The sequence below is a fragment of the Rhinolophus sinicus genome, linkage group LG01, assembly GCF_036562045.2.
Source record: "Rhinolophus sinicus isolate RSC01 linkage group LG01, ASM3656204v1, whole genome shotgun sequence".
NCBI lineage: Eukaryota > Metazoa > Chordata > Mammalia > Chiroptera > Rhinolophidae > Rhinolophus > Rhinolophus sinicus.
Window position 1 is genome coordinate 69,884,830 of NC_133751.1, and position 25,336 is coordinate 69,910,165.

General features: G+C 40.6%; 1 protein-coding gene across 22 annotated transcripts in view; it reads right to left on the reverse strand.

Annotated features, from left to right (window-relative positions):
• The window catches only part of PHLDB2 (pleckstrin homology like domain family B member 2), a 227,847-nt gene that overhangs the window by 77,100 nt on the left and 125,411 nt on the right, over positions 1-25,336 (reverse strand). For 14 of the 22 annotated variants that reach the window (XM_074332137.1, XM_074332046.1, XM_074332058.1 and 11 more), the window contains one exon: positions 3,524-4,878. In XM_074332137.1, coding sequence (XP_074188238.1) covers positions 3,524-4,878 — 1,355 coding nt within the window. Of the gene's footprint in view, positions 1-3,523; positions 4,879-7,293; positions 7,361-22,719; positions 22,845-23,080; positions 23,470-25,336 lie in introns of those variants that run through there. The other 8 variants (XM_074332130.1, XM_074332082.1, XM_074332118.1 and 5 more) reach the window with 3 other exon arrangements.

Sequence of the window (25,336 nt, forward strand, 5' to 3'; positions counted from 1 at the left end):
GACTTCAGAAGCATGTTTTCCCTTAGAAAACATGTTTACATGATTAAAGTGAATGCTTACACAAGCCAGGTTGATTTGATAACCTGGTTTTAAAAAACAGATCTGTGTCTTTGCCTTATTTTATCAGTGTACAGTATAACAGAAGTGTAATTCCATTTTTAAATAGGTTGGATTTGTTTTATCATAGAGGTTAGTTTATCTGAACTTCTTAAATGTCTTATATTAGTTTACTGAAAAGATAAGCTAAGATTACTTCCAGATGATGTTTAAGATTAAGAAAAATATAAAATTTGTGCTCATCTAAACTGAATTATAATTGTGACAACCTTTTTTATATCATTAGTAATTACGTTCTCTGATTTGTCAGCTTAAACATAATTTCCAATGTCTTTAAGTTAAGTACCTTGGTCTTAAAGTGTTCAGTTGTTCCAATTTGTGAAAGAAGACTGTGAGGAACAAAAGTTGGTGGAAATTAAAAAACTGTAGTTTTGCAGAAATGGAGCTTTATTTGCCTTGGTTTATAATATGTGCAAATAGTTAAGTCTATGAAGATATAATAAAATATTAAAATGTTGGCAAAGTTTGTACAACTTTAATGGGTTTATTTATGAAACAATTTTTAAAAATGTAATGTATATACTATTAATGTAAAACTAAAATGCAGTTATCGCTATTGAAATGACACACTGTTCTTGGAGAAATCCGCCTATGTTTACAAAAGGCAGTAAAAGTTTGTTTTTCTATGTAATCTGCCCAGAAAGCAGCGTTTCAGTGTCTTCATGAGTAACTTCGTGTGTCTTATGCTAACTGGGATATATCCTTGCATATGTAAAATGACAAAAAAAGTTTGTCATTTCTGAATGATTTAAGATCATTCTTGTTTATTGTAAAATAACCAACTGTCGCTTAATTATTAGATAACCAAACTGCAAACAGTCATTGCTCTCAGGCATCCACAATCCTATAGTATTCAAGCAATGAAATCTCTGATTAATATTTGATGTTTGCCTTCTCACGATCAGACCCTAAATTCAGAAAAAAAATTTTTTTTCCCATGGTATCTGTTATATATATATATATATTCCCAAGGTAACTATCATTAAAATTTCATAGAGGACCCCTGGGCAATCATAAAGATTTGTTCCTTAACCTGACAAAAAGAAGAAGGCTAGAAATTATTAGGTTTTTTGTTATACATGCCCCTTACTTATTAACAGCTCAACACTATCAAGAATTGCATAGGAAGGTACATAGGAAGACAAATGAGAAGCTCAGACTTCCCTAGACAAATTTTGTACAGGTCAAATACTATAATATAAATACAGCTCAGAGATTACGTACTTTACAGAAAGACCCTAGCTATATGTCAATGTCCTCACTCTGTAATACGTTCTTACCCTCAGGAGAAACACTGACTAAATAAGACCAACTTCTTACGCCCTGATAGAAGTTTTAACTCTCCTTCTTGCTGATACTGTTTATTAAATTAACCATAGATTAACCATGGGCACTTACTCTTATCCTCACCAAATAGTCTCTGCTTTTCTCTCATGCTTACCTAAAACTCTGCTTATGTCACAGACTAGAATGTGCCTTTAACAAAGAAAGACAGTCTCAGAGCCTCGTAGAGAGAAGTTTACCAGGCACTCTTCACTCTTGATATTTCAAAGAACAGATTTATGGGTACAGGCTTCTGAGCTGACGTTACGTAGACAATTATGAGACAGTACTAGGCAGCTAAATCAGATTTTCAGGACTTCTTTTAGTCCAGAAATAGATGACTTCATGAAATCAAATTAATGACCCAAGAGGCAGAAGAATAAGAATTAATTACAAATAACTGGCCAAAGTAATATAGGAAATCTAATTTCTAAATGTGGTTATGTGTTTTGGAAAATTGGTATTATTTTAAATGTTTTATTTTCTGATGGGGAAAACCCTGTAGCGTTCACCTTGATCTATCTCTAAACTTCAATTTAGTTGACTCTGATTTTGCCAATGAAATGAAACATTCTTTTAATGGTAGCTTATTCTGCTTGGCCCCTCAGAATTTAGGAAGAAATATTTTTTCTAAGACACTTCAGTTTTTAATGGCAATAACATTACTTGCATAGGCTCAATAAGAATCTGTACTCCTTTAGTGGGATGTAATCACACAAACAGACTATGCAGCAGAGGCCAAACCTAGGGTGTCATATTTTAAAATAAGCCTCATTTCACCAGAGATGACAAGCCCATTGTTAAGGAAAAAGGGTTATAACTTCATATTTGGAGCCAATATCCACAAAGGTCTCCCAAAAAGTTGAACTAGGACCTGTTGGTGGCTAACAAAGGGAACTGTCATATTGGAGCATCGTCTAACAGACCCACCCAAGTAATATCAAACTCTCTATGGGTACATATATTTGTATTCATTCACTATTACTGATTAAGACATTTGGAAACTCTGTAACAATAAGACATTAACCTATCAAAAAACTATGAGTGATACAAAGGATTCTCTTTCTAAAATGTCAAACAAATTTTGTCCTGTATAGATGTCAATGGTTTCTGTTCATTGTAATCCAAAGATTACAATTGTATTGTCCTATAGGGCATTAACTAGTTTGGTATGTGATTCAGAAATCTTATTCCAGCCTACTTTCTTTTAGTAACTAAAATACTTTTGATACTCCTACACTTTTGTAAACCAGGCTTTACCACCCTACAGCTTCCCTCATTAAGGAAATACATAATTCATCATTAATGAATCAAAATCATCTCTGACACCTATTTATCTTAAAAATAAAAACAAAGCAAAATAAAACCCTATGTTTAAAACAAAAGAATAGAAAAATGCAGTAGTTTGTCCTCTTCACTAATGGGACTCTTGAGGGATGTTTGTTCCTTTCTCATTATTTTTAATATTTTTCCACAATAATCATAAATCCATTTTAAATAGGAAAAGACAACTCAAAAAAAATTTGAGTATGTGTGGTTGGGAGTCACTATGTGTACTAAGGGACATGGCTGAAGGGCGTATACAGTGCAGAACAAAGGGTGAGCATCATTTAGGCAACCTTTTAACTTTCCAGACAACTTGCTATACAGAAAATTTTACTGCCTAATTCCCAATGCATTGTGATTTCACTGATTATTTCTATCATACCACAGACAAGCAAATTTGATGATTATAAATAATACAAATTGGTGTTTTCTCCTTTTCTTAAAGAAAAAGTTTGTGAGACTTATAAGAAATTCGGTAAAATTTACAACTACCTTTGTTAGGTTTATCAATAATTTATACTTGTGAGACTCTGTGGAACAATGTAACATAACATTAGGCACATATGGGCCTTCAAAATACCCACAGCTGACAATTAACAGTGATCTGGGAAGATGAAGAATAGCAGCAGAAATTCTAGAAAGGGACAGCAGTGGACGGTGCACATGGGAATTCTATACGCCCACATAAATCCTTGGAGCTTGTCTCCAAGAAGCTGTTCAATGAAACAGGGAAGTCAAGTCAGATGAAGAAGATTACCAATCGCTCCATCTCCTGCTCCCTGAGTCTCTCCTCCCTCTGCCGCCGGTGATAATCCATCAGGTCATCGCGTCCTGAAATGGAACTAATGCTGCTTTTCCGTTCCCGAAGGACAGGCTGGGGAGTTCCTGAGGCCTGTCTGAGGCTGTCCAAATCTGCATCATCCAACTCGATAGATCCGCAAGAGAAGTTCTTCCTGGCCACAAACGCTCTGTCTGGCTCTCCGGGAGGACATGACTGACCAGAGCTAGTCCCGGAGTAGGAGGCCCGGTCAAGGTCATCAGAGGTACAGGAGGAGGTGGAGGCCAGAAACATCTTCCGAGCCACTCGAGGACTTCCAGGGACACTGAGGGTGGAACTTACATAAGGATTGCCCTCAGATGCAGAGGTTTTATAGGGTAAAGCCCCTGAGCTCAAAGAAGAAAAATTCAGGTAATTGTCATTGTCTATTACGCTATGAGGTAGATCCTTTTCCCCCGGTTTCATTCGTTTGGAATTACCCAGAGAGTTTCTTGGAGGCAAACTGAAAGGCGTCAGCTGGTTCTCTGTGGCCTTGTGCAACCTGGGAAGCGATCGGCTATAGGCTCCCATGTGACTCAGGCTGCTGCCTGAATACTTCCTAGTTCTTAAACTGATGCTTTCAGATGCTGGCTCCTTGTGTCGGATCACCCTGGACTGAAGTGTCAGGTTGTCCTGGATACTCATTTTCCTGGCTTGCTTTGGGCTTGAAGGCATGCTGGCTGCCCCTGATCTGCTGATGGGGGAGGCGCCAGTGTCACTCAGGGAACTGCCATTCCACATGGCCAGGAGCGAGCCAGATGCCTTCCGGCCTTCCAGCCCTCCGAGAAAGTAGACATTGTCATGGGATTTATTCCTTGAGCTATATTTGGAATAGGGAGGCTTCTCTGAGAGCCTCGAGGACCTTTCACTGTCCCGGCCAGTATAATGATCAAAGTCCACTCTCCCAAGTGGATATCCATACCCACTGAGGGAGGGTGAAGTGCTACGTAGAGGAGTGGGAGGTTTCATGGAAATAGTTTTGTCAGGTCCATCAGAAGAGAAGTGCTTGCTTCCCTGGATTTTGGTCAAGGAGGGGCTACTTCTGATACCGGTTCCCAAAGGAGAAGGACTTCTCTTCGCAGGTACAGGTTGTGAGAGGGTTAAATAGGAGCCAGAATAGTCTCCGTTCGCTTTAAATCTCAGGCTGGAAGAATATTTCTTTGGGCTCAGGCTCTCCATCACGTTTTGGGAATGGTTCTTGAGGGAATTCGCCGAAAAATGTGCCTCTAAGCTACTGTTCTGTAAATCCAGCTGCTGTTGCATGTGGCTATGGTCTGCCATAATGTTGCTGGAATCTGTAAAGGAAAAGAGAGAGAGAGACAGAGAGAGAGAGAGAGAGAGAGAGAGAGAGAGAGAGAGGTTTTACTTCACAAAGAAAAATTTAAAAAGACCAAGCACTTGTCAGCCCACATCTGAACAAACAGCCTTGCAGCCTGACCTAATGTAATTAATAAACATAATCTCTATTTTAGTACTAAACCTAGCAAAACTGTACTGCAAAATGAAGAATAAAGACCACTGATCTGGGATGTCTTTGTTCTAAAGAAAAATAACTCAAGACGACATCAATGACATTTGAGAGGAACAAATCCCTAACCAAGTACCTGGGCAGGATTAGGCCGGTACCTAAAAAAGACAATTTTCCTTTAGTGCTCTAGTCCTAGGCAGACCACCTGCTTCCTGAGTACCTAGCAAACACCCAGAGGAATGATGCAATGGGCCTTCCTCTAGATGTCTCTGCTAGAATCATTAACTGCTCAGAAGTAAAGTCCTGAGGAAACAAAATTCGCATTCTGGCAGAGACAGAACATTTTATGTTAGACTCTGATCAGTAACATGAGAGTTACAGGATGGTTCTTTCAGAGGAGTCTATGAGAGTTACTGTCTCAACAAAAAGACTTAGTATAGCTCCTGCACCCATCAGAAAAAGGCAGGTAGGGGCCAGCCCGGTGGCTCAGGCGGTTAGAGCTCCGTGCTCCTAACGCCAAAGGCTGCCGGTTCGATTCCCACATGGGCCAGTGGGCTCTCAACCACAGGGTTGCCGGTTTGACTCCTCTACTTCCACAAGGGATACTGGGCTGCGCCCCCTGCAACTAACAACGGCAACTGGACCTAGAGCTGAACTGTGCCCTCCACAAGTAAGATTGAAAGGACAACAACTTGACTTGGAAAAAGTCCTGGAAGTACACACTGTTCCCCAATAAAGTCCTGTTCCCCTTAAAAAAAAAAAAAAAGAAAAATGCAGGTAATAGAGAAAAGAGTGCCCCCAAATTACTGCCATATCAAGGTCAGGGTGGATGGAGTATTTAAAAAGTGATTTCTCCTTCATTTTCCTGGGTACCCCAAATGCACCATGCTCATCCCTGATTTCAAACTCTCTCGTCTCTCAGAAACACATTTCTTCCTCTTTTGCACCTACGATTTGAACCCACCCATTCTTCAAGGCTCAGATTAGGATTCTATCTTCCATGATTACAATTTTTTAAAAAAATGCATGCACCTGTAAGAATATTTTTGGATTCTAGTTTGAACAACATTAACTTAAGAAACTAACGTTTTAGTCTGTGAATATGTCTTTTAATTACAAACTATCACTGCAAATGAGAAGTGATAGAAAGATTTTATCTCACTGATAAAAAGATTTTCTTTAGATAATCATGGAGGTGAAAACACAAACGTTCTCAATGAAGTCATGCACTGATAGGATGGTCTTCCAACTCCTCAGGCACCTCAGACATTAATCATTTCTGGTCTCTATATAAATTGTGTTGCTTATGTTTAGTAATTAGTTTCACAATGTGCTTGTTTCTGTAACTAGGCTACAAGTTTAAGGAAGAGGTTTATTATGTCTGATATTTCTATCTTGTCCCCACCCTCTCCTGACTTCCGTTGTCCCACAGGTGAGACATTCAATGAACACAGGTTTTCGATTTCAATCACAGCCTTCCCCACTCCCTCCCAGCCACAGATTGAGGAACTTCATCTTGCCTGCTCAGCCTCACAGATTTTCTAGGCAAATTTAGGCAGCCCGATAAGGAACCGTTTTTCATCTACAGAGCGGGGCCAAGAAAGAGTCTAGCTGCTTAAATCCTAGTGATGGGTTTAGTATCCATCACCTCATAAAGCTGCAGTTTTTCCCAACAAGCTCTGCCTTGGCTTCCCTACCTTCTAACCCAAATGAATAAAAGCATGACTATCTTTTGAAATGGATCTCAAAAAAAAAAAAATTGGGATTCTCCTTTAGAATTGCCTGTCAGCTGGGATCTGCCCCTGCCACCTGGCTCTTGCAGGCTCTTTCATTCCTAAAGGACAGTGCCATATCTCACCTCATCTCATCTCATCTCATGTTTGAGACATATCTCAGCAGGTCCCTTGGAGGACTGACATTAAGATGACCTCTAGGTCTTGGTCCCTTCTCTTCCCAGCTAACTTAATCTCTGGTGGTTTGCCATACTGAAATGCCAGCAAACCTTGGCCAATTCCATCGAATTAAATATTTTCAAATTGAGGAAACAAAGACATAGGTGAATACTAAGGACAGTACAGTGTTTTTTATTATGGGGGCTGGGGAGAGAAATTCCCTCTATCACTATTTCCTCTATCCTCTATCAATTCTATCACTTTTTTATCACTTCCTTCTTCATTCTACCTATCAACAAATCCTATCAACATTATCTGGAAAACATATTCTCAATGTGCTAGTTTCTTACCATTTCCACTGCCACCTTCCCATTACAAGCCAATATCTTCCCTTGCCTTGTCTATATGCCTCTTCTCCTACAAGAACAATAACAATGGACTGGAATCACACCAAAAAGTTAGCAAAGTTTTATTTGGGTGGTGATATTAGTAGTGATTTTTAATTCACCTTTCTCATAGTAGTTTGTATTTTCCACAATGTATTTGGCTTTAACAATTAGAAAAAAAGGGCGGCCGGATGGCTCAGTTGGTTAGAGCACAAGCTCTTAGCTTTAGCAACAGGGTTGCCAGTTTGATTCCCACATGGGCCAATGAGCTCCACCCTCCACAACTAGATTGAAGACAATGAGCTGCCACTCAGCTTCCGGAGGCCAGATGGCTCAGTTGGTTAGAGTATGAGCTCTCAACCACAAGGTTGCCAGTTCAATTCCTGCATGGGATGGTGGGTTGTGCCTCCTGCAACTAAAGATTGAAAACGGCGAATGGACTTGAAGCTGAGTTGCGCCCTCCGGAACTAGACTGAAGGACAACTTGGAGCTGATGGGCCCTGGAGAAACACAGTTTCCCAATATTCCCCAATAATAAATAAATAAATAAATAAATAAATAAATAATCAGAAAAAAAGTGTATAATACTAGAATACAATCTATAGTTATACTTCTTTTTAAAGTTTATTAGACTCATTTTTCTTAAGCTCCTGTCCAATTTTTGAGTCAGTAATTAGCTTATTTTAAAGAATGTCTTGCTCATACTAACTTAATATGTAAATATTTGACGACTTCAACATTTTTTTGGACTCTTCTAAAGAACACAGGAAAAAATGTTAATATGCAAAGTTATCCATTCCATACTTAATGCATTTGAAAAACTACAAAATCAAATGTAACACCTTCCTTAACATGAATAAAGTGAACAGAGTAGTTACAAAAAAAGCATCCAAATGTTTGCTGAACATCTGACAATAATATTAGTATCTTCGTTTTTAAAAATGTAGTTACTAGGATATTTCATGATTTGAAGTGGTTCTGCTTATTTTATAGAAAAAAATTAAAATCTCAACAGATAGTTTTAGGTACTTCATTCATTAAGTAGGTATCAAGTGGCTACCACATGTTAGACAATCAGACATTGATTTAACAGGCATTAGTGTTGCTCACTAATATTCCTGTCCTTCTTTCAGAAACATAGTGGCATTGCTCTTCCTTGTCCCCGTGACATTAGATGTGGCTATGGACCTTGCTTTGATCAATGAAATATGAAAGTGACATGTCAGTTCCAAGCTGAAACCTCAAGAGCCAGAGCATGATTCATCATTTCCATCCTCCTGCTAAGATCACTAGCACACATCCAAGTTTGTGGAAGCTTTACTAGCTTGCACTCCTCAACGAGGACACCATGGAACAGGGTCCTTGCCAAGCCTAGATTGTCTTAAGCCACTGAGATTTGTGAGTTGTTTGTTACTAGGAAGGTGTTAATCTTCATTAAGGGCCTACCATAAACCAGGCTTTGAGCTAGGCACTGGGAAGTATGTTGTCAGACACCATTTCCTGCCTTGACGTAGCTTATAGTCCTAAGAGGGAGATGCATGTACGAACAAATGCCGTAACAGTGAGATACATGCCTTAATAGAGGATTGATTGACAGATTGGTAAAGGAGCATGGAGTGGGGCTAACCCAGTGAGAGTGGTAGTCTGGGGAAGTTATGGTAGAAAGAAATAACAATTTAGTTAAGACCTATTAGAGGAAAGGGAATTTGATGATATTATCCAATGGTAGCATAAAGCTACTTCCAAACCTAAAATTTTATGATATTAAGGATATAAACAAAATGCCAAACCTATTTGAGGCCAGTCTACTGGTACATCCAGCAAATGTCCTATCTCTGACAGAACAAAAATTGTGTGGGAAAAAGCAACAGTTATTTTCTGTATCTTGATCCGTAAAAATCTAGGATGTAACTCTGCTGGGATAAACTGTATTTAAGAATCATATATTTCTCTCTCATAGTTAATCCTTTCCTATCTCTACCACCATGTAAGATATGTCCTCTGGGGTTCCGCAAGCCATATGCCTACCCTAAGAATGGTTTAAATTGGATAGCATCCTTCAACCATTTAGGGTATTTTAGATAAAGATACAAAAGGAAATGCATAAGGAAAGTGTTAAAATAGACATTTCAGAAAATAATTAAAGCCAGTTAGTGGGAAAGATTTCGGTTTTAAGATAATGTATACAGGATGGGAAACAGACTAAGTTAGATAGAAAAGGTATTCCCAAAATGTGCAGAGACAGCAATCCAGACAGCAAGGCAGGGCAGATGTTATTAAATAGAAGTCAAAACTAAGCACGGAACCCAAACTCTGCATTTTAAATATTTACTCTAACAGTACAGAGTTGAAGAGCTTAACATCTTATGTCAAAATGGATACTTAAAAGTTTAATTTTTGACTCAGTAGTATAAGATATTGATGTCATTTTAGATGATAAAAATGTATTAATATATTGCAATCCGTTTGCAGCTGCAAATGCTACTTAATCACCCAAATGAAATATTACCAAACTCTGCTCCCTCTTTATTTGGGCCAATAAACCTATAGTATAAAACTACTACAGGTTTCTTACTACCTACAGGGCGACAACACTTGGTCCCCTCTCCTCCTCACACACACTTTTTAAAAAAATCAAAAAATGTAATTACTGAAGCAGTTTGGTTGGTCAAACAAAATACAATACCAAAATATTCCAAAGTAGTGTTGGCTGAAAGATTATCTTTGCAGTCTCCAGGGAAGAGACAAGCAGGACATTTGCAAATAGTAAAGTACACCTGAGAGACAGCCATGCAAGATTCCCCCACCATACATATTTGTAGAAGAAAGTTACAGATGATTTGGATGGAAGGACATTCCAAGGAATATGTAAAGGGATATTCACATTTAATACTCCAGTTTTCAGTTGAACTTTATTGGCTCTATTAAGGATGTATAAAAAGTTGTATGTTTAAAATTTTATTACGAAGTACAAATATGGAATTCACTCATTTTCCTGAAGTTGTTTACTTGCCATAGCTGAGTGCATAGGTATACTTGTCTCAACTGATATCTCTTAATCCCACAAATCAACTCAACTCAAAAGGTGGAGAATCAGCCACACAGGTGGCCTTTCTCGCCCCAGGAGTGAACAATGATGGCTGTTAATACCTCACTACCATATTTCTGGAGTATTCTTTTCATTGCAGGTGAGATCATATGAGTGGAAGTCAAGAAATGGGAAGAGCATAGAGGAACTTAGAACAGTGTGGACAAAAAGGGTTCTATGCAAAGTAACCTCACAGAGTAATCTGATCATAAATTCCTAGCGAGGTAAGTCATGGTGGAGAGTTAGGGTTTCCCGGCGGGAATTCCCACCCATTCTCAGGAATTCTTTTCGCTTTCCCATTCCCAAATCCAGAGATATAAACTGTTTTCTATTTTCCACAATGAATCGTTTCCACAAAGTGATGGCCGATACTACCAACCACCTGGATTCAAGGAGCCGATTTTCCCGATTTCCCTACCAACTTTTCTCGGGATTCGGGAATGGGAAAGCGAAAAAAATTCCTGAAAACGGGCAGAATTCCCACATGGAAACCCTATGGGTAGTCATGACCCAAGCATCCCAAGCATATAACTTCTTCAATAAAACGTTTATCTTTGCCTTAAGCAAGCCCTGTCCATTGTTTCTGTGCATCTACGTTAACACACCTTTGAAATGCCTCTTTTCAGACCCCTCAGAAGTGAAACTACTCTCAAGCGAGCACATAATCCTGTTAACTATCCTGTAATCCAACCCCACCTTCATGCACTATTCTTTATATAAGTTCCCTCCTTAATTCTAAATGCATAAAAGAAGCTGCAAACTGACATTCTGGGAAGCACTTTTGTATCCTCTGTTTGGCTCAAATAAATTTTTATAAAAATTCTCTATAAGTTTGGATGTTCTTATGTCAACAACAGTAACCAGTAATGTACCTTGAATGAGGATGAGGGTGTGGGCAAGGAGAGTGCAGGCCAGAGGGTAGAGAACACAGTGTAAGAGATCGGGTGTAACGCCTCAGCAATGGTGGACCATGAGTTATGATGGAGCACTGCAGACAAAACATCAGAGACTGCTAGGATGGTGGGAGGTGAGAGGAGCACTGCAAGAGGTGTTGCCCAATGACAAACATGAGAGGGCCGGTGGGAGGGGTCTGTGTTAACATATATAAGAGAGGAGACAAGGAGACTCCAAGGTTTCTACACTGGCGTGTCTATTTTGGATTTCCTGTACATTTTATGTAAACAAAGAAGAAGTCTCAGGGAGATTATAAAATTACTACATTATGTGACTATGGAAGCATGGGCTTTAACAGCTTATATTGCATGCATATCCACAGAATGGGTCTGGAGAAGGCATCTGGTGCCCACCTGAGAGAAAAGACAACACTGGGAAGTCTAAAAGGAAAGAAATATTGAAATGTTTGGGTTTACTTTCCAATCTACAAACTTAATCCCCCAGAGCTCTTATTATTTTATCACCTGAAATGTGCATCATCTCTGGCATTAGAAAATGCCAGGAGTCAGGAAGCGATCTCAGAAAGATACCATAGAAAGTCCCAGTACTTTTTCCCTAGAGAAGCAAATCACTTGATTTCTAATTTCAAGGATCATGTGTAAAAGTTTCCTGGTAGATTCTTTTCTCTTTGGCACAATTTGGACATTTGTTTTAAAATATGTAATCCTCCAGCTTCATTTATACCAAATAACAATACAGTGAAGCTTATCACCAACAGTGAATTTACAGCACTGTGAGTGCGAGAGCTGCAGTGATCTTGGTTTCAAGGTGATGAAAATATACCCAGGAAGTAAAGCTTTAAAAAACAAACAAATTAAAATGAAGTGTTTGCGGTGCTGTGCTGTGCTGTGCTGTGCTGTGCTGTGTTGTGCTGCATTGTGTTGTGTTGCATTGTGTTGTGTTGAATTGTGTTGTATTGGAGGAGATGCTTATGTAAAGGGAATTTTCCAGGTAGTTTCTAACAAGCAAATTTGGAGAGTCCTGAATTATACACCATGTTACTTGCCACTTTACATTGCCATGCACAGACATTTCTTAGATCACCCAATACAGCAGAAATTAATCAAAGGGAGACCACAAGAGCAAGTGATAGAAAAGTAGAAATCATTTTATATTGCTGGGGAAAGGCAGGGATGTAGATTACAGAAGCAAATTCAGTAAAAGTAATCTAAAAAAAAATCATGAGGCTGTACATTAAAATTTCCACTTTAAAATAAAGTTTGATTCCCCACCTGTGTCCTACAAGGGCCCTTAAAGCCGAGGGACTGGCTCTGGGAGTGTATTTTGTCGCAGACAGTGATTGTTGCCTGGTGTTCAAAGCTCTCCCAGAACACTGGTTGTCGACAGGCTGGTCTCTTTCAGCAGTGATGTTGACAGTACAGCAATGTTATAAATAAAGCATGTACTGATGACATGTAATTGAATTCAGACACCAGCTTAGAACAGTCCCTCAGAAGCAGCGCCATTCTTTACATAAATGCTGGGGGGTATTTCTGTGAAGACCAATTGCAGCAGATGGGGCCCGAGAGGAAGCTTTTAGAGGACTAAAAGGGGAAAACTGAGAAATCTATTTTAGCCCCAAATTCCAAGCTTAAACGTGGAGAACAATGGACACAAACACCTCCCTCTTTTTCCACTAATCCCAACAAGAAAACATGATGGCGGGGAGCTCATTAGAAGCTTTAGGAATAACCGCTTTCCTCTCTAGCAATATCCTCATTTCAGAAATCCCAAAGCAGCCTATTTTCCCCATCCTCCCTATCCAAACACCATCGTTAGTCAAACCCTCAATCCTCTCAACTCCTCCTTTGCAAACACACTCTCCTTTTCGGCAAATATTTCTTCTCACTATTACTAAATCTTCCTCAGCCTCCTCCATCACCGCAAACAAGACTCACCTCTCCACACAGCCCCACACACGTCAAACACCTACTGCCGGCAAATATTCCCAGACCCTTGCTCCTTCAAACATCACCTCCCGGCTTCTGCAAGCGTCCCTTACCTTGTACCCTCCCACTGGCTCAGAGTCCATCTCCACAGAACTTCCTCATCTCCTACTCAATCATCCCAACTTCCTAAACTCTGTTCCTTTACACACTTCCTCCACCTTCAAGATTTTATATCCCAGTGCAGAGAAGAAAAAAACTCTGCTAGTAGACATAGTACCCGATTGCTCTTTTGACAAATAAACACAGCAGCAAATGGATTCTACTTTTCTTCCCTTACACCATGTTCTTTGCCATTTAAAGATCTGCTCATTTGAACAAAATAATTGTTATCCACTAGATATACGGAGGTAGGTGAATAATCTCCAACGAGGATATTTTCATTTCTCAAAAAGATCCCAAGGAAGTAGGTCCACAGGAATAAATGTATTTTCATGGTAGAATAAGGAGGCTGTGTTATTCTTGCAGACTGAGGCTATTACAACAGGTGGCTGTAAATTTTACTGTTGTGTCGACATGTACACACACACTCACAGACAGACAGACTGATAGATAAAGACACACAGGGCCCACACGCTCACAACAGTCTCAAATGCACAAAGGCTTTTTGGGACTGCCAGAGGAGGATAGCTCTTCAGGACCTCAGCAACTTGAGGCACCTCAGAATTAGCCAGGTGTGTTGGGGTGATGCAGGGCGGGGCTGGCGAGAAAGGTGAGGACGGCTAGAATGCAGGCATGATGTCTCAGGACACTGATTACACAAGTTTCCTTCTTGGTTTCCTTTTGTCTTTGCTGCTGAACTTTTGCTTTATTACATTCTGAAAACATCTAAAAGCAGAGGTAAGGGAAACCATTAAGGAAAGAACAAAAGTATCAGATGATGCGACAGGGAGAAAAGGAGCACAGACGGGAGTGGTGAGTGATGGGGGACAATGAGAACATTCAATCCAGATGGGAGAAGTGAGGACACAAAGTAAAAAAAAAAAAGTTTCAGCTTGTTCTTATCACAATAAGGGAGTCTAACCCCCCACTACCATTCCCTTCTGTCATCTCTAGCTGTATTGAAGTCTAAACTTTGCAAAAAAAAGCACTCCAGATGGTATTCAAAGGTTCCTAAAAAGTAATCACAATCAACAGCAAGAAACATACTTCAATGAAGATCTTTATCTTCAGTCATCAGAGGATACTTTAAAATAAGTCTAGATAGTTTTATATTAGGAATTCTTAAGAATCTTAGAGGACTCTTAGTGAAGAGGGTAAAACATCAATTATAGGGATTTTTAAATATTATGTGCCAGACCCTTGAATACAACTTGCCTGTATGAACTTTAAAGTATTCGTTAGACTATCCAAGGAATTTGGCTGCATGTTTTCCATGATTAACTCTCTTCAGCCAGTGAGAAAGGCAGGGGAGGAAGGACAGAAAGCAAAAACAACCTCAAAGAACATTTTTGGTCATTCAAATCCCCTCTCCACTTGCAAAATTCCCGACTTTTACCTAAACAATCAAGATGTGACTTTTATCAACTAGACTCGCATTTGTGTTTAAACCAGTATTAAGGAAGTACTAACAACATTTAAAGAAGAGACAATATTAATTCATAAGTATTTACATATATATATTATAAATCCAACACAATGATGTGGCAGGAAAATTCTCAAATTAAAAGCATGCTGTCCCTGATTACAGAGCAACAGAGGCATATATCAAACAACACCACAGAGATGCTATCACCTAAATTTAGAATATGGGAAAGATTACAGAAAAAAAAGAGAAAAATCAATGTCTTCAACTAGCAAATGGCAAGAAAAAAAAAGAACAACAACAAGAAAGAGAGGGAAATGTTCTAGATTAAAAGAGACTCAGGAGACATCCAATTAAATGCAATATATAGACCTTGTTTAGATCCTGTTTTGAATAGTCCAGCTATTGAAAAACAAAATGAGACAGAGATTCTGAACAGACTGAAAAATAGATAATATTTTAATTAATGGTTTTTTTAGGTGTCATAATGATATAGTTATAATTTAAATCTTTAATCTGTTAGAGTTATATTATATACTATCTATGAATGAAGTACCACAGTGTTTGGAATGTGCTTTATAACAATCCTTATTTTGGGGGGAATTAAATTCTACAGATGAAACAAGATTAGCATATGCAGATTATTATTGAAGCTGACTGATGGTTACATGGGATTTCACTGCATTATTCTTTTAACGTTTGTGTATGTTGAAAATCTTCCATATTAAATATTTAAAAAGTAGAAGATATATGCATTCAGAAAATTAAAATGAGTAAAAATATATGAATATATACTAACTTAAAAATTATAGCGGCTCACTTTACAAAGAAGGATACGGTCATATCAGTAGCTCCTAGCTAATTTTTTTAAAGTATAAAATACTAACTTTCTATCGTATTGAATTAAGCTTCTAAAAACTGATATATTTTTTTAAGTCCCCGGGAGAAATTAGAAAGGAACTGCACTGTCCTTATTACAAGTATCAGACCATTGTATTTGGGATACTTGCAAGATGCTAGGTGGGGTTATTATATCTCACCACTATATGTGCCCAAATAAAAACCATCACTTCAGAAAGTTAACATGTAAAAAGTATTCACAAAACATGTCCAACCCACCATATCTTGAACAGTTTCAGCCTCAAAAAACATTTAAACACACACACACACACACACACACACACACACACACCCCCTTACATGTTTATGCTAAGAGACTGACATACCTTCTTCGATTGTAGATTCTCAAATTATGTTACTGCTTCTTTGAAAGTGGGAGAGTTCTTTAGGTAGGAAATTCTAGCCCCACATTTTCAGGGTTCTTTATAGAATCCTAAAAGAGTTTTAGTTCAAGATAAGGATTTCTAAAACATTCCCAAATAAATCAAATGTTTCCAGGATGTTTCTTATTCCTGATTATTGGTATAATTCATCCCTGGGTTTAGGTGATTCTGACTGTAGACCTGGAAGAATCCTCCTGTATTATGTTGTGACCACGGTGAAGATGAAGCCAGAGAAGTGGTGAGTCCTAGAATAAGGACATCAGAGGACTTGAATATCTGTGTGCACCCGCACTTCACATTCACTTCCTAAAGCAGAGGAATACTCCAGAAAAGAGCATCCTTTCAGCTCAAAGCCGATTTCAAATACTGACCCTGGGATCACATGGAGATAAAGATACTCTCTACTGACCCTGAAGGCACTACTATGAGCTTGAATTGGAAGTTGAGAGTCTACGGGAGCAAGCTCTTTCCACCATCCTGTCCCCATTCCACACTATTGATTAAAATCCACTCTCTTAAGAGTCATCTTTTATTAAAGTAACAGTCCCCCAACCTAAACATGGTACATTTCCCATTCTGTTACCTGATATTTGTAAACTGGAAATTGTCAGGACATAAGTAGGCTCAGGAGAGATGGAACAAATAAAATTTGACCACATGGTCCATGATCATGTTTTTCCCTTTGACTCAGAAGTCGAATGGATGAGTTTCAAAAATACTGTAACAAAACAAACCAACAATGACACAATCTCTTCATTACTTAATTTTTCCCTTTCCTGCTCCCTACCTTTTAACCATTTATTTCGCTTAGAAGAAAAAGGGAAAGGACTTGAACCAGCAGAGATCAATAAACAACTGATTAAATAAAATTTAATCATTGTTGTTTTTTTCACATCTGACCAAAAGACCTAATAAAGGAGATGGTTACATTAGGATGTTATTTTTATTGTAATGGGCAATCTAGTACAAAGAACACCGGACAGGCTGTCAGGAACGTGAGTCAGGAGACCCATCCTAGTCCTGGTTCTGCCAAAATAACCAAGAGAGGGGAAAAGCTGGAGCAAGTCACTTCACCTGTCTTCACCTTGTTTTAGCAGAGGTTTCCCCGTATTTAAAAAGTTGAGAGTGAACTACATGTTCTTGTTCTGACTTTCTGGACTCCCGTAGATACTGGTTAAATAACTAAAGGAATGCCAGTTATACAATGCAGGAAATGGAAATGACCACAGAACAGAAACATGTTTTAGTGATAAGGTGGCAGCTACCTAATTGGGAAAAGATTTCACCAGCGCTGTTGCCCATGACATTCCACGGGCATGGTAAATTGTTTCAGTATAACATAGTAGGAAAAAGGCCTGCTCAGAATTATGACAATGCAATATAGAATATGGATATTTGATTCAGCAGGAGCTGTAAGAAATATTTTGTCTGCATCCCCATGGCTTGCAGTTTCCTTAATAAATCTTACACTGTTTATGAAACCTACTTATGCAGTGACGTAAGTAGTGTGGCAGCCAGACATCACTTCCCAGTCTGTTCGGAATATCTGCTGGCTACGAAGCACTACAAAGACTGGGACTGAACTGATCAAAAGAATGCAGGAGCTGGCTTTCCTCTGCTTTTATCTGCCCTTGTTTCTTTAGCAATACAGCGGTCAAGAAAGAAATCTAGGAAAATTTTTATTAACTTTTAGCTTTTTTTGGATCTTCCAGATGCTAATTCCACAAACATACTGCCATCTGGTGAAGTCACATGCAGTGTGCCAACAAAATATTCTAAGATGATCAATACTGATTTCCACTGAACTCTAGATTTAGCACCAAGTCTTAGAAAAAGCTGACCCTGCTTCAGATAACAATATTAAATATTGGCATCAGCAAACTTTGTCTTCCCCTTCATTTTTAAAGAAAGGAAAAGCAATTCATCTGATAAATCAACCTACATATACTAAGTAAAACAAATATCTCTTGTAAAAACTTCTCAAAAATTTCTCCGTACAACTTAACCTGTTATTCTCTAGCTTATTTATCTGTTTCTTTGTATAGCAAGCTTCGCCAGCCCCTAGCTTTCCCACTTCACCTCAATAAAATGATTTTTATACTTAGGTTTCTCTTATTGGCCACCAGCTGCTATAGACAGCAATCTTGCCTTTAAAGCTGATACAGCACAAAGCTGCTTTTTCAACATCTAAGAAACATCCCTAAATATCATGAAAACAAATTAATACCATGTGCACATTATCAGGTTCCAATTAACCCCTAGAAGATTTGAATTCCTGGGTGACAAAGACAAGTTCTGCCCTAATAAACATTTATTGTGAAGGGATTTGAAAACCTGAGCTACCCTTTTTGATTTTATTCACTTTCAAATGATAAGAGTCACATTATTAAAATGCCAATCAATATTTCCAGCTAACAGTTATTTAAAAAAAATCAACTCATGTCTTCTTTACTTATCATTTGAAAAAAAGGTAACAAGAATAACTAGACAAAAAGTGATTATGAGTAGGTTGTTATACCTCTTTATTGCAGCACCACAGGGACCAGAAACCTTTAAAGAGTCATCACTTTCGAATCATTCCTAATATACTATGTCCTTGGCTTTGAGGTACACCCATTGGCTAGTTGTCAAAATGATAAGAACCTATCTTGGCACAGTTCAGAGCTCTGACCTCTCCCAAGAACTGCATACTAAAAAATTCTCCTATAGTGCCAGAACCTCCCAGATTTGAGGATTGTTAACTATTCCTATCTTGGCAGTACCACTAAGCACACAGAACTAGCATCCATAATCACAGGCCTAATGGCTAATCATAGTAATGTAAATGTGAGAGTACATATGTTCCTAAGTGATCGGGCCACATGTGCACAACTTTTCTGATAATCAAAAATTCATTTCTATAAACAGGGCCACACACAGATACCATGATTTTAAACTCTCCTACGATATTAACAAAGACTATCATTTTCTTCCCCATGAGGCAAACATATGGAACGGCAGAGACGGTGGGGTATGAGAGAAAGTGCAATGGAACAGGAATTAGGAGAGGAGGCTTGCACGTTCTCACTATCCAGCCAAGTGAGTGGATTGTGGGCAAAGGGTTCAAATAAAAGGATTTCTGAGGTTCCTTTTGCCCCCAGAATTATTTTATCCTACTCACCCAAAGAATTGCCAAGCTTGAATTGTTTTCATTCTTGACCCAAGCTCTATGCAATCACATTGACGTTAGATATCCACTTATCAGCTTATGACCTCCCCCTACAATTCCCAATGCACATTCATTTCCTTGTATGCCAGGTGTCTTTTTAAACTTTGCACTCAGGAGGCGTCGCATTCGCCCCTCTATCCAAGACAACCCTATCCATTCATGCACTCTACTCTTAACCCATAAGGCAGGAAGGACAGAAAACCTCATATGTTCTGTTTTGTACCTGGATTCAAAAGCAGCATCTGCTATGTCTGTGGAACCATCTGTTGCCCACTTTGCCATGGGAAGGACGGTACAGGCATCAGATGTGGAGTGTCATAGGTCACACAATGGAATTATCCCCTTTTGGGGGCTGCCACCTCCGGGCATATGCTCTACAGTCACTATGGCTAATGCCACTCTTTTCGCATAAAAAAGTTTATTTATTTCATCATGCAGAGTGGTACCTCTAAACTCTCACAAAGGGTCAGGTCCAGTTAAAAAACAACAACAAAAAACAAAAAACAAACAAAAAACTACACTTGCCTGAATATCAGCTTCTAAATTCTCTAATCCTGGGCTATACCTAGAACTATGTCTGCCACTAACTCACGAGAGACCTTTCAAGTCATTAATCTCTGAGCATCTCAGTTATTACATTTATAAAATGAAAAGGTAGAACTTGCTCATCTCTGAGGCTCTCCTGCACTCTAACACTCCAAAATTCTGTCATTTTAAGCCAATTCAAAGTCCTCGGTGAACACAAGTTCCTTCAAATCTATGGAATAGTAAGACTCTTAATGCCAAGGGCAAAATAATCTGCTGCAGACAAAAAGCCTTCTATGCTATGGTCTCTTTATGTTGAACAAGAACACAACTGGTTTCTTAAGGATCCAAATTAGATTTAAGACCCCTAATCTTGTTAACAAATGTCCATGAGGTAACAATGTAGGGGAGAGTCTGGGGCTGGATAATTCTTCGGGTGTCCTGTGCATTGTACATTACACAGCATCTAAGGACTCATCCCACTAGATGCTAGCCCAAGTTGGCAGTTGGGATTGTTCCATACCCCCAATTTGGGACTACCAAAAATGTCTCCAGACATTGGCCAATATTCCTGGAGGCAAAATTCCTTCCCCACCCCATTGAGAACCACTGCTGTAATGTATACCAGCGCTTTAAAAAAAAAAAAAAAGCACACCACTTAATAGTTGTTTTTGTTTCAAATGGGTGACATTTACACAGCTAAAAAGTAAAGTACACCAAGACCTAAGAGACAGTTGTACAAAGCCACTGTTTTCCCAGGTCATTTGGAGCACTACCTCCCTGGGAAGGATTGGGAATTAACATACAAATTCATCATCTCAACTGTTCTTAAAAGTATTTAAAAGGAATCACAATTTTCACAGTAACTTCTCTAACGTGCTCCAGAATCCACTCTTGCTTACAGACCTCAAAATAGGGTTTTAAGAACCAGTGGTTGGTTTAATCCCGTGGCTTTTCTTCTTCTCTCTTGTGCAAAAGCTGATAAGTAAAAGGTTTCTGAAAGACTGCTAAAGAGTTCCAGGTTTGGTTTGGGTTCTTTAAGACAGAAGTTAGCAAGCCCTTAGCCCACTTTCTGGAGTATCTTTTCCTCCCCCACTTCAGAAAGGGACCCAAAAGCCACCCCCTATAGTCTGACCACAATCCAAAAAGAGCAGCAGTTGCCAGCTGCATGAAACAGATTGAAGCCTGTAAATTGACTGAAATGATGACTACTCTTAACCAAACATCTCATTTTTCCATTTGTGAGAAAGGCTGGGATTTGCAAACCTCTGGGTCTCAGGAGGTGAAGGCTACATTAGTTAACTAAGAGCAAAAACTCAATTCCTCCTTGCTTTTAAAGGAAACGCTACTTACAAACATTTTGAGGACTTTACAGTTTCTTAAGTATGCATGTTTAAATTTCCACATTAACTATGTAAGGCAAAACAACAACAACAACAACAAAAACACACCAAAACCATTTAAATAACTAAGTTAAGTCCAGGACATGAAAAGGGAATCATGAATAGACACAACTGTTACTTTTCAGAGAACCTTAGCTCTTTATTCGAACAAATATTTACACAATTGAGGGCGATGGTACCAGGGATGCAGCCATTCTGTTAAAATTGTGGGGAACTGTAAAGGTTTATTTATTCCAAATCCAACTACTCCGTTGCTATCCTACCAGGAACCAAGAATTCAAGTGCTCTCAGGGCAAAAGTTTAACTCTCTGAAACTGTGAACTTCATTTAGACCTCCCCCAGCTGAATTCTGATAATGTTAGCATCTCAGAGACATATCTCAAACACTTAAATTAAGCCAGACTAGGAAGCTTAACGTTACAAGTCCAATACTTGAAAATAAATATCTGTAACTTACACATTCATATAATGAGGGGAAATGCGGCTAGTACACATTTATACTAAAAGGACTCCACATTATTCTGCCTCCTTTCACAGTTCCACTCCTAGCTGTGTCTGGCTGTAACTAGCTGTGCATTCTAGAACTCTTGAGAACTACTTTGGAGCAGCAGAGGAAAGACTTCTAGGGATGAGGGCAGAGCCAGCCCAGAGGATTTCCAGCCTGGGGCAAGTCTACCAACAAAAAAGGCTGCGGGCGCAGTTCTCTCTTTACACTCGAAAGGTAGATGGGTAGGCGCTGAAATTAGGTTCAACTTCCGAAACTCTTTCAGACAGGAAACCCCAACCCTGCAAGGGACAGCCTGTCAGCCTTTTAATTTCCTGGCGGTGGCGGGAGTTAGCCAGGTCCTTGGCTCTTTAATAAGTGATCACTGCTAGAGCTAAGTTATTAAATATACCAGCCAACCTTTCAGCTGCGCCTCCGCTGTGCTGGGCGCGGGTTAAACAGGGGTTCAAAACATCTCCTATCCCTTCCAGCCGTATCTTTAGGGGTGCGGAGACCGCCATACCATACTTTGGGGGTTCAAGACCAAATCGGAATCCGAAGCTCTGGGAGATTCCAACTCGCGAGCCCCACTTTTGAAACAAAGTGGGACCTGAAGCGCAGCTAGCCATGTATTTGGGGCTGGGGGTCTTCTTTGAATCCCGCGCCCCACACCATCCAGCGGCGGACCTTCTCTTTCCTCCGCCTTCAGCGACAAAGCAGCTCTATCCCCAAGATCCCGATCCCTCTCTCTTCGGGTATCCCAGAGTTCTCGGCAAAAGTTGCCCCGGGTTCCCACAAATCCCGCCTGTTCCCTACAATCGCTCTGTGAGCGTCTCCTCTACCCCAGCATCCTCGCAACCCGAGGTCCACCCTTCCCCCGGGGTTCAGGGCCCCCCAAAGCTGAGCAGCCGGGCTTTTGTCCCTGCAGCCCGCAAGAGAAGCACAGAAACTCTGCGTCCCCGGAGTCCACTCACCGCCTCATCTTTCCTCCGAGCCGCCGCTCTCCACGAGCCCCGCCGCCCTCTGGCCTGGCCCCAGCCCCGGCCCCCGCCGCCGCAGCCCGCCCTCCCTCCCTCCCACCCACCCTGCGGCTCCGGGTCCCGGCCCCGCCGCAGCTCCAGCCGCAGCGGTCGGGCCACTCCGGACTCGCGGTGCGCAGTCAGCGCGCCCCTCCGCGGCCCGGCCCGCCACTGCCTCCTCTCCGCCCCCAACCCTCGGCCGCGCAACCGGCGGCGACCAACTCCGCGGCGGGGGAGCCAACGCCCAGAGAAGCGGCCCGGCCGCGCGGAGCCGGCGCTGCCCGCTTCTCTCAGCCCGCCGCCGCCCCCTCCTCACCTAGCGCGTCAGCGCTGCCGGGTGCCCGCGGCGAGGGCGGGAAGGTGTGCTCCTTCCGCACAGCGACTCTGTGCGGTCCCCCTCGGGCCGCGGTGGTGGGCTCCGCGCGGCTCGGTCCAGTGCCCTCGGCCCCTTCCTAGCCATCGCGGCTGGCACCGAGGAACATGGCGCAATGAAGTTGGTGACCCATCCCTCTCACGAGCAGTTTGCAGTTGTGGCTTTACTGCTGCTGGAGGGGTTTGGCTGTGCACCCCATTATCAGGCTCCTCAAAGCCGCGTTTACAGCCGCGCAGCAGAGACTTTTGTGGCAGGCTTTTTTTTTTTTTTTCTTTAATGAGCTGGAAGAAGGGCGGGAGGGTACGTGTCCTCGGGTCATGATTTCCTCACCCGACAGGGAAACTCCTGTTGGCCGCACCTTCTCCCGACAGTTCGCCCCGGGCAGGTGCCTGATGCGTCAGAAATGCAGCTTCGTTAAATCAGCTAGGGGCTGAGGATTGTAAAATAATTTTATACTAATTTCCTTTCAGTTATTTCTCTTGAAAGTTTCTATATTGTACAGCATGGTTTTTGTTGTTGTTTTGAGTTGCTGTGGTTAATGAAAACAACGTTGATGTGAACGTACTGCAACGGTGCTTCCGTAGAAGGCAACCAAACGGACCCAGGGTGGCCGGCGACTGTGGTACTCGGGAATGTGAGCCTCTGCCAAGTTTTGAACGAGTCTCTGGGGTTACAAAGATAAAAAGGCCATCAGCCCTCCCTCGAGGAACTCACAATAGCAAGAAAGAGCACAATGAAGTACACACTAACTTATGATCAGTGTGGCTTTGGGCACGTTGTTTTAGCTCCCACAACAATTTCTTCATTTATAGTGTACGAGTCTTGATCCTGAAGCTGCAGTGTGGTTAATAAGCTTCCGGATAATGTATGCAAAGTACCTGACACCATGAGTGGCACTCAACAAATACCTTATTTAATGCACTTTTCATTTCTGCAAGTAAAAGTCTGAGTTCCAATTTTGGGGAGAGGCTCACCCATGGACAGCTTGGTGTTTTATAGCACTTTCTTTCCCCTGTCCTTTTTCTCCCCTTTCTCCTGCTCTTTGCCCCACAGAAACATACAGGGATCCATCCAACACATAAGTGCTCCTACAGTTTTCTCTTCCATATCATCAGTTTCCCCACTTAATGGGTCATCCACATCATCATGAAATCATATCATTTCTCCCATATTAAAAACAAAAAACTCAGCTCCACTTCCCACTCCAGCTACTTGCCCATTTTTCCTGTTCTTTCACAGCAAAACTCCTTTAAAGCGTTGTTAAGAAAAGCTGACTTCAAGTTCTCTTTCCAATTTACTCCAATCAGGCTTTTGCTTCTGCTCTGTCCCTAGAATTCTTATCCAGCTCAAACTAGTAAATCGGAAGATATCACACTGAGTCCTCATCTCACTTGAACTATCAGTAGCAATAAGCAGTTAATGGCTTTCTCCTCCTAAAAATGATTTTATTTCACTTCTATGAAACCACATTTTCATGGTTTTCTTCCTACCCCACTGGTTGCTCCTTTCAGTCTCCTTTGCTGGTGCCTTCTCTTCACCCTGTGTCTGAGCAGTGGAGTGCCCAGAGCTCAGACTTTGAACCTCTCTCTGTCTTATCTATCTACACTCACTCCTTTGGTGATCTCATCCTGTCTCATGGCACTAAATACCATCTGTGTGGTGATGACTCTCAAATTTTACCTCAAGTCTGGCATCTCCCCTCTACGACAGGCTCCAGGCAACTGCCCACTTGGATGTCACTAGGCTTCTCCCACTTAACATTTTCAACACTGATTCCCTGAAAGTCCTCTCTCCATCCCCCAACCATCGTGTATAACTGAAGTCTTCCTCTTGGTAGACCTAAACCCTTGGTTTCATCCTTGACTTTTCTATTTCTCTCACTTTTAAAATCCAATCCAGCAGGAAATCCTTTCAGCTCTTCTTTCAAAATACTGTAAAATTCAACTACTTACCACCTCCATTCTTATTACCAAACACGTCTAATCCACCACCACATCTTGACTTTGCTTACCCTTTTCCTATTTCTACTTTTGACCCCATGGGGGCTGTTCTTAACACAAGGGCCAGAGCAATCCTTTTAAAATACTAAGGCAGCTCATATCATTCCCCTGTTTAAAATCCTGCAATGGTCCTTATCACAATCAAAGCAAAAGCCAAAATCCATAGAATGGCCAGAAGGCCATTGATCTGTCATTCTCT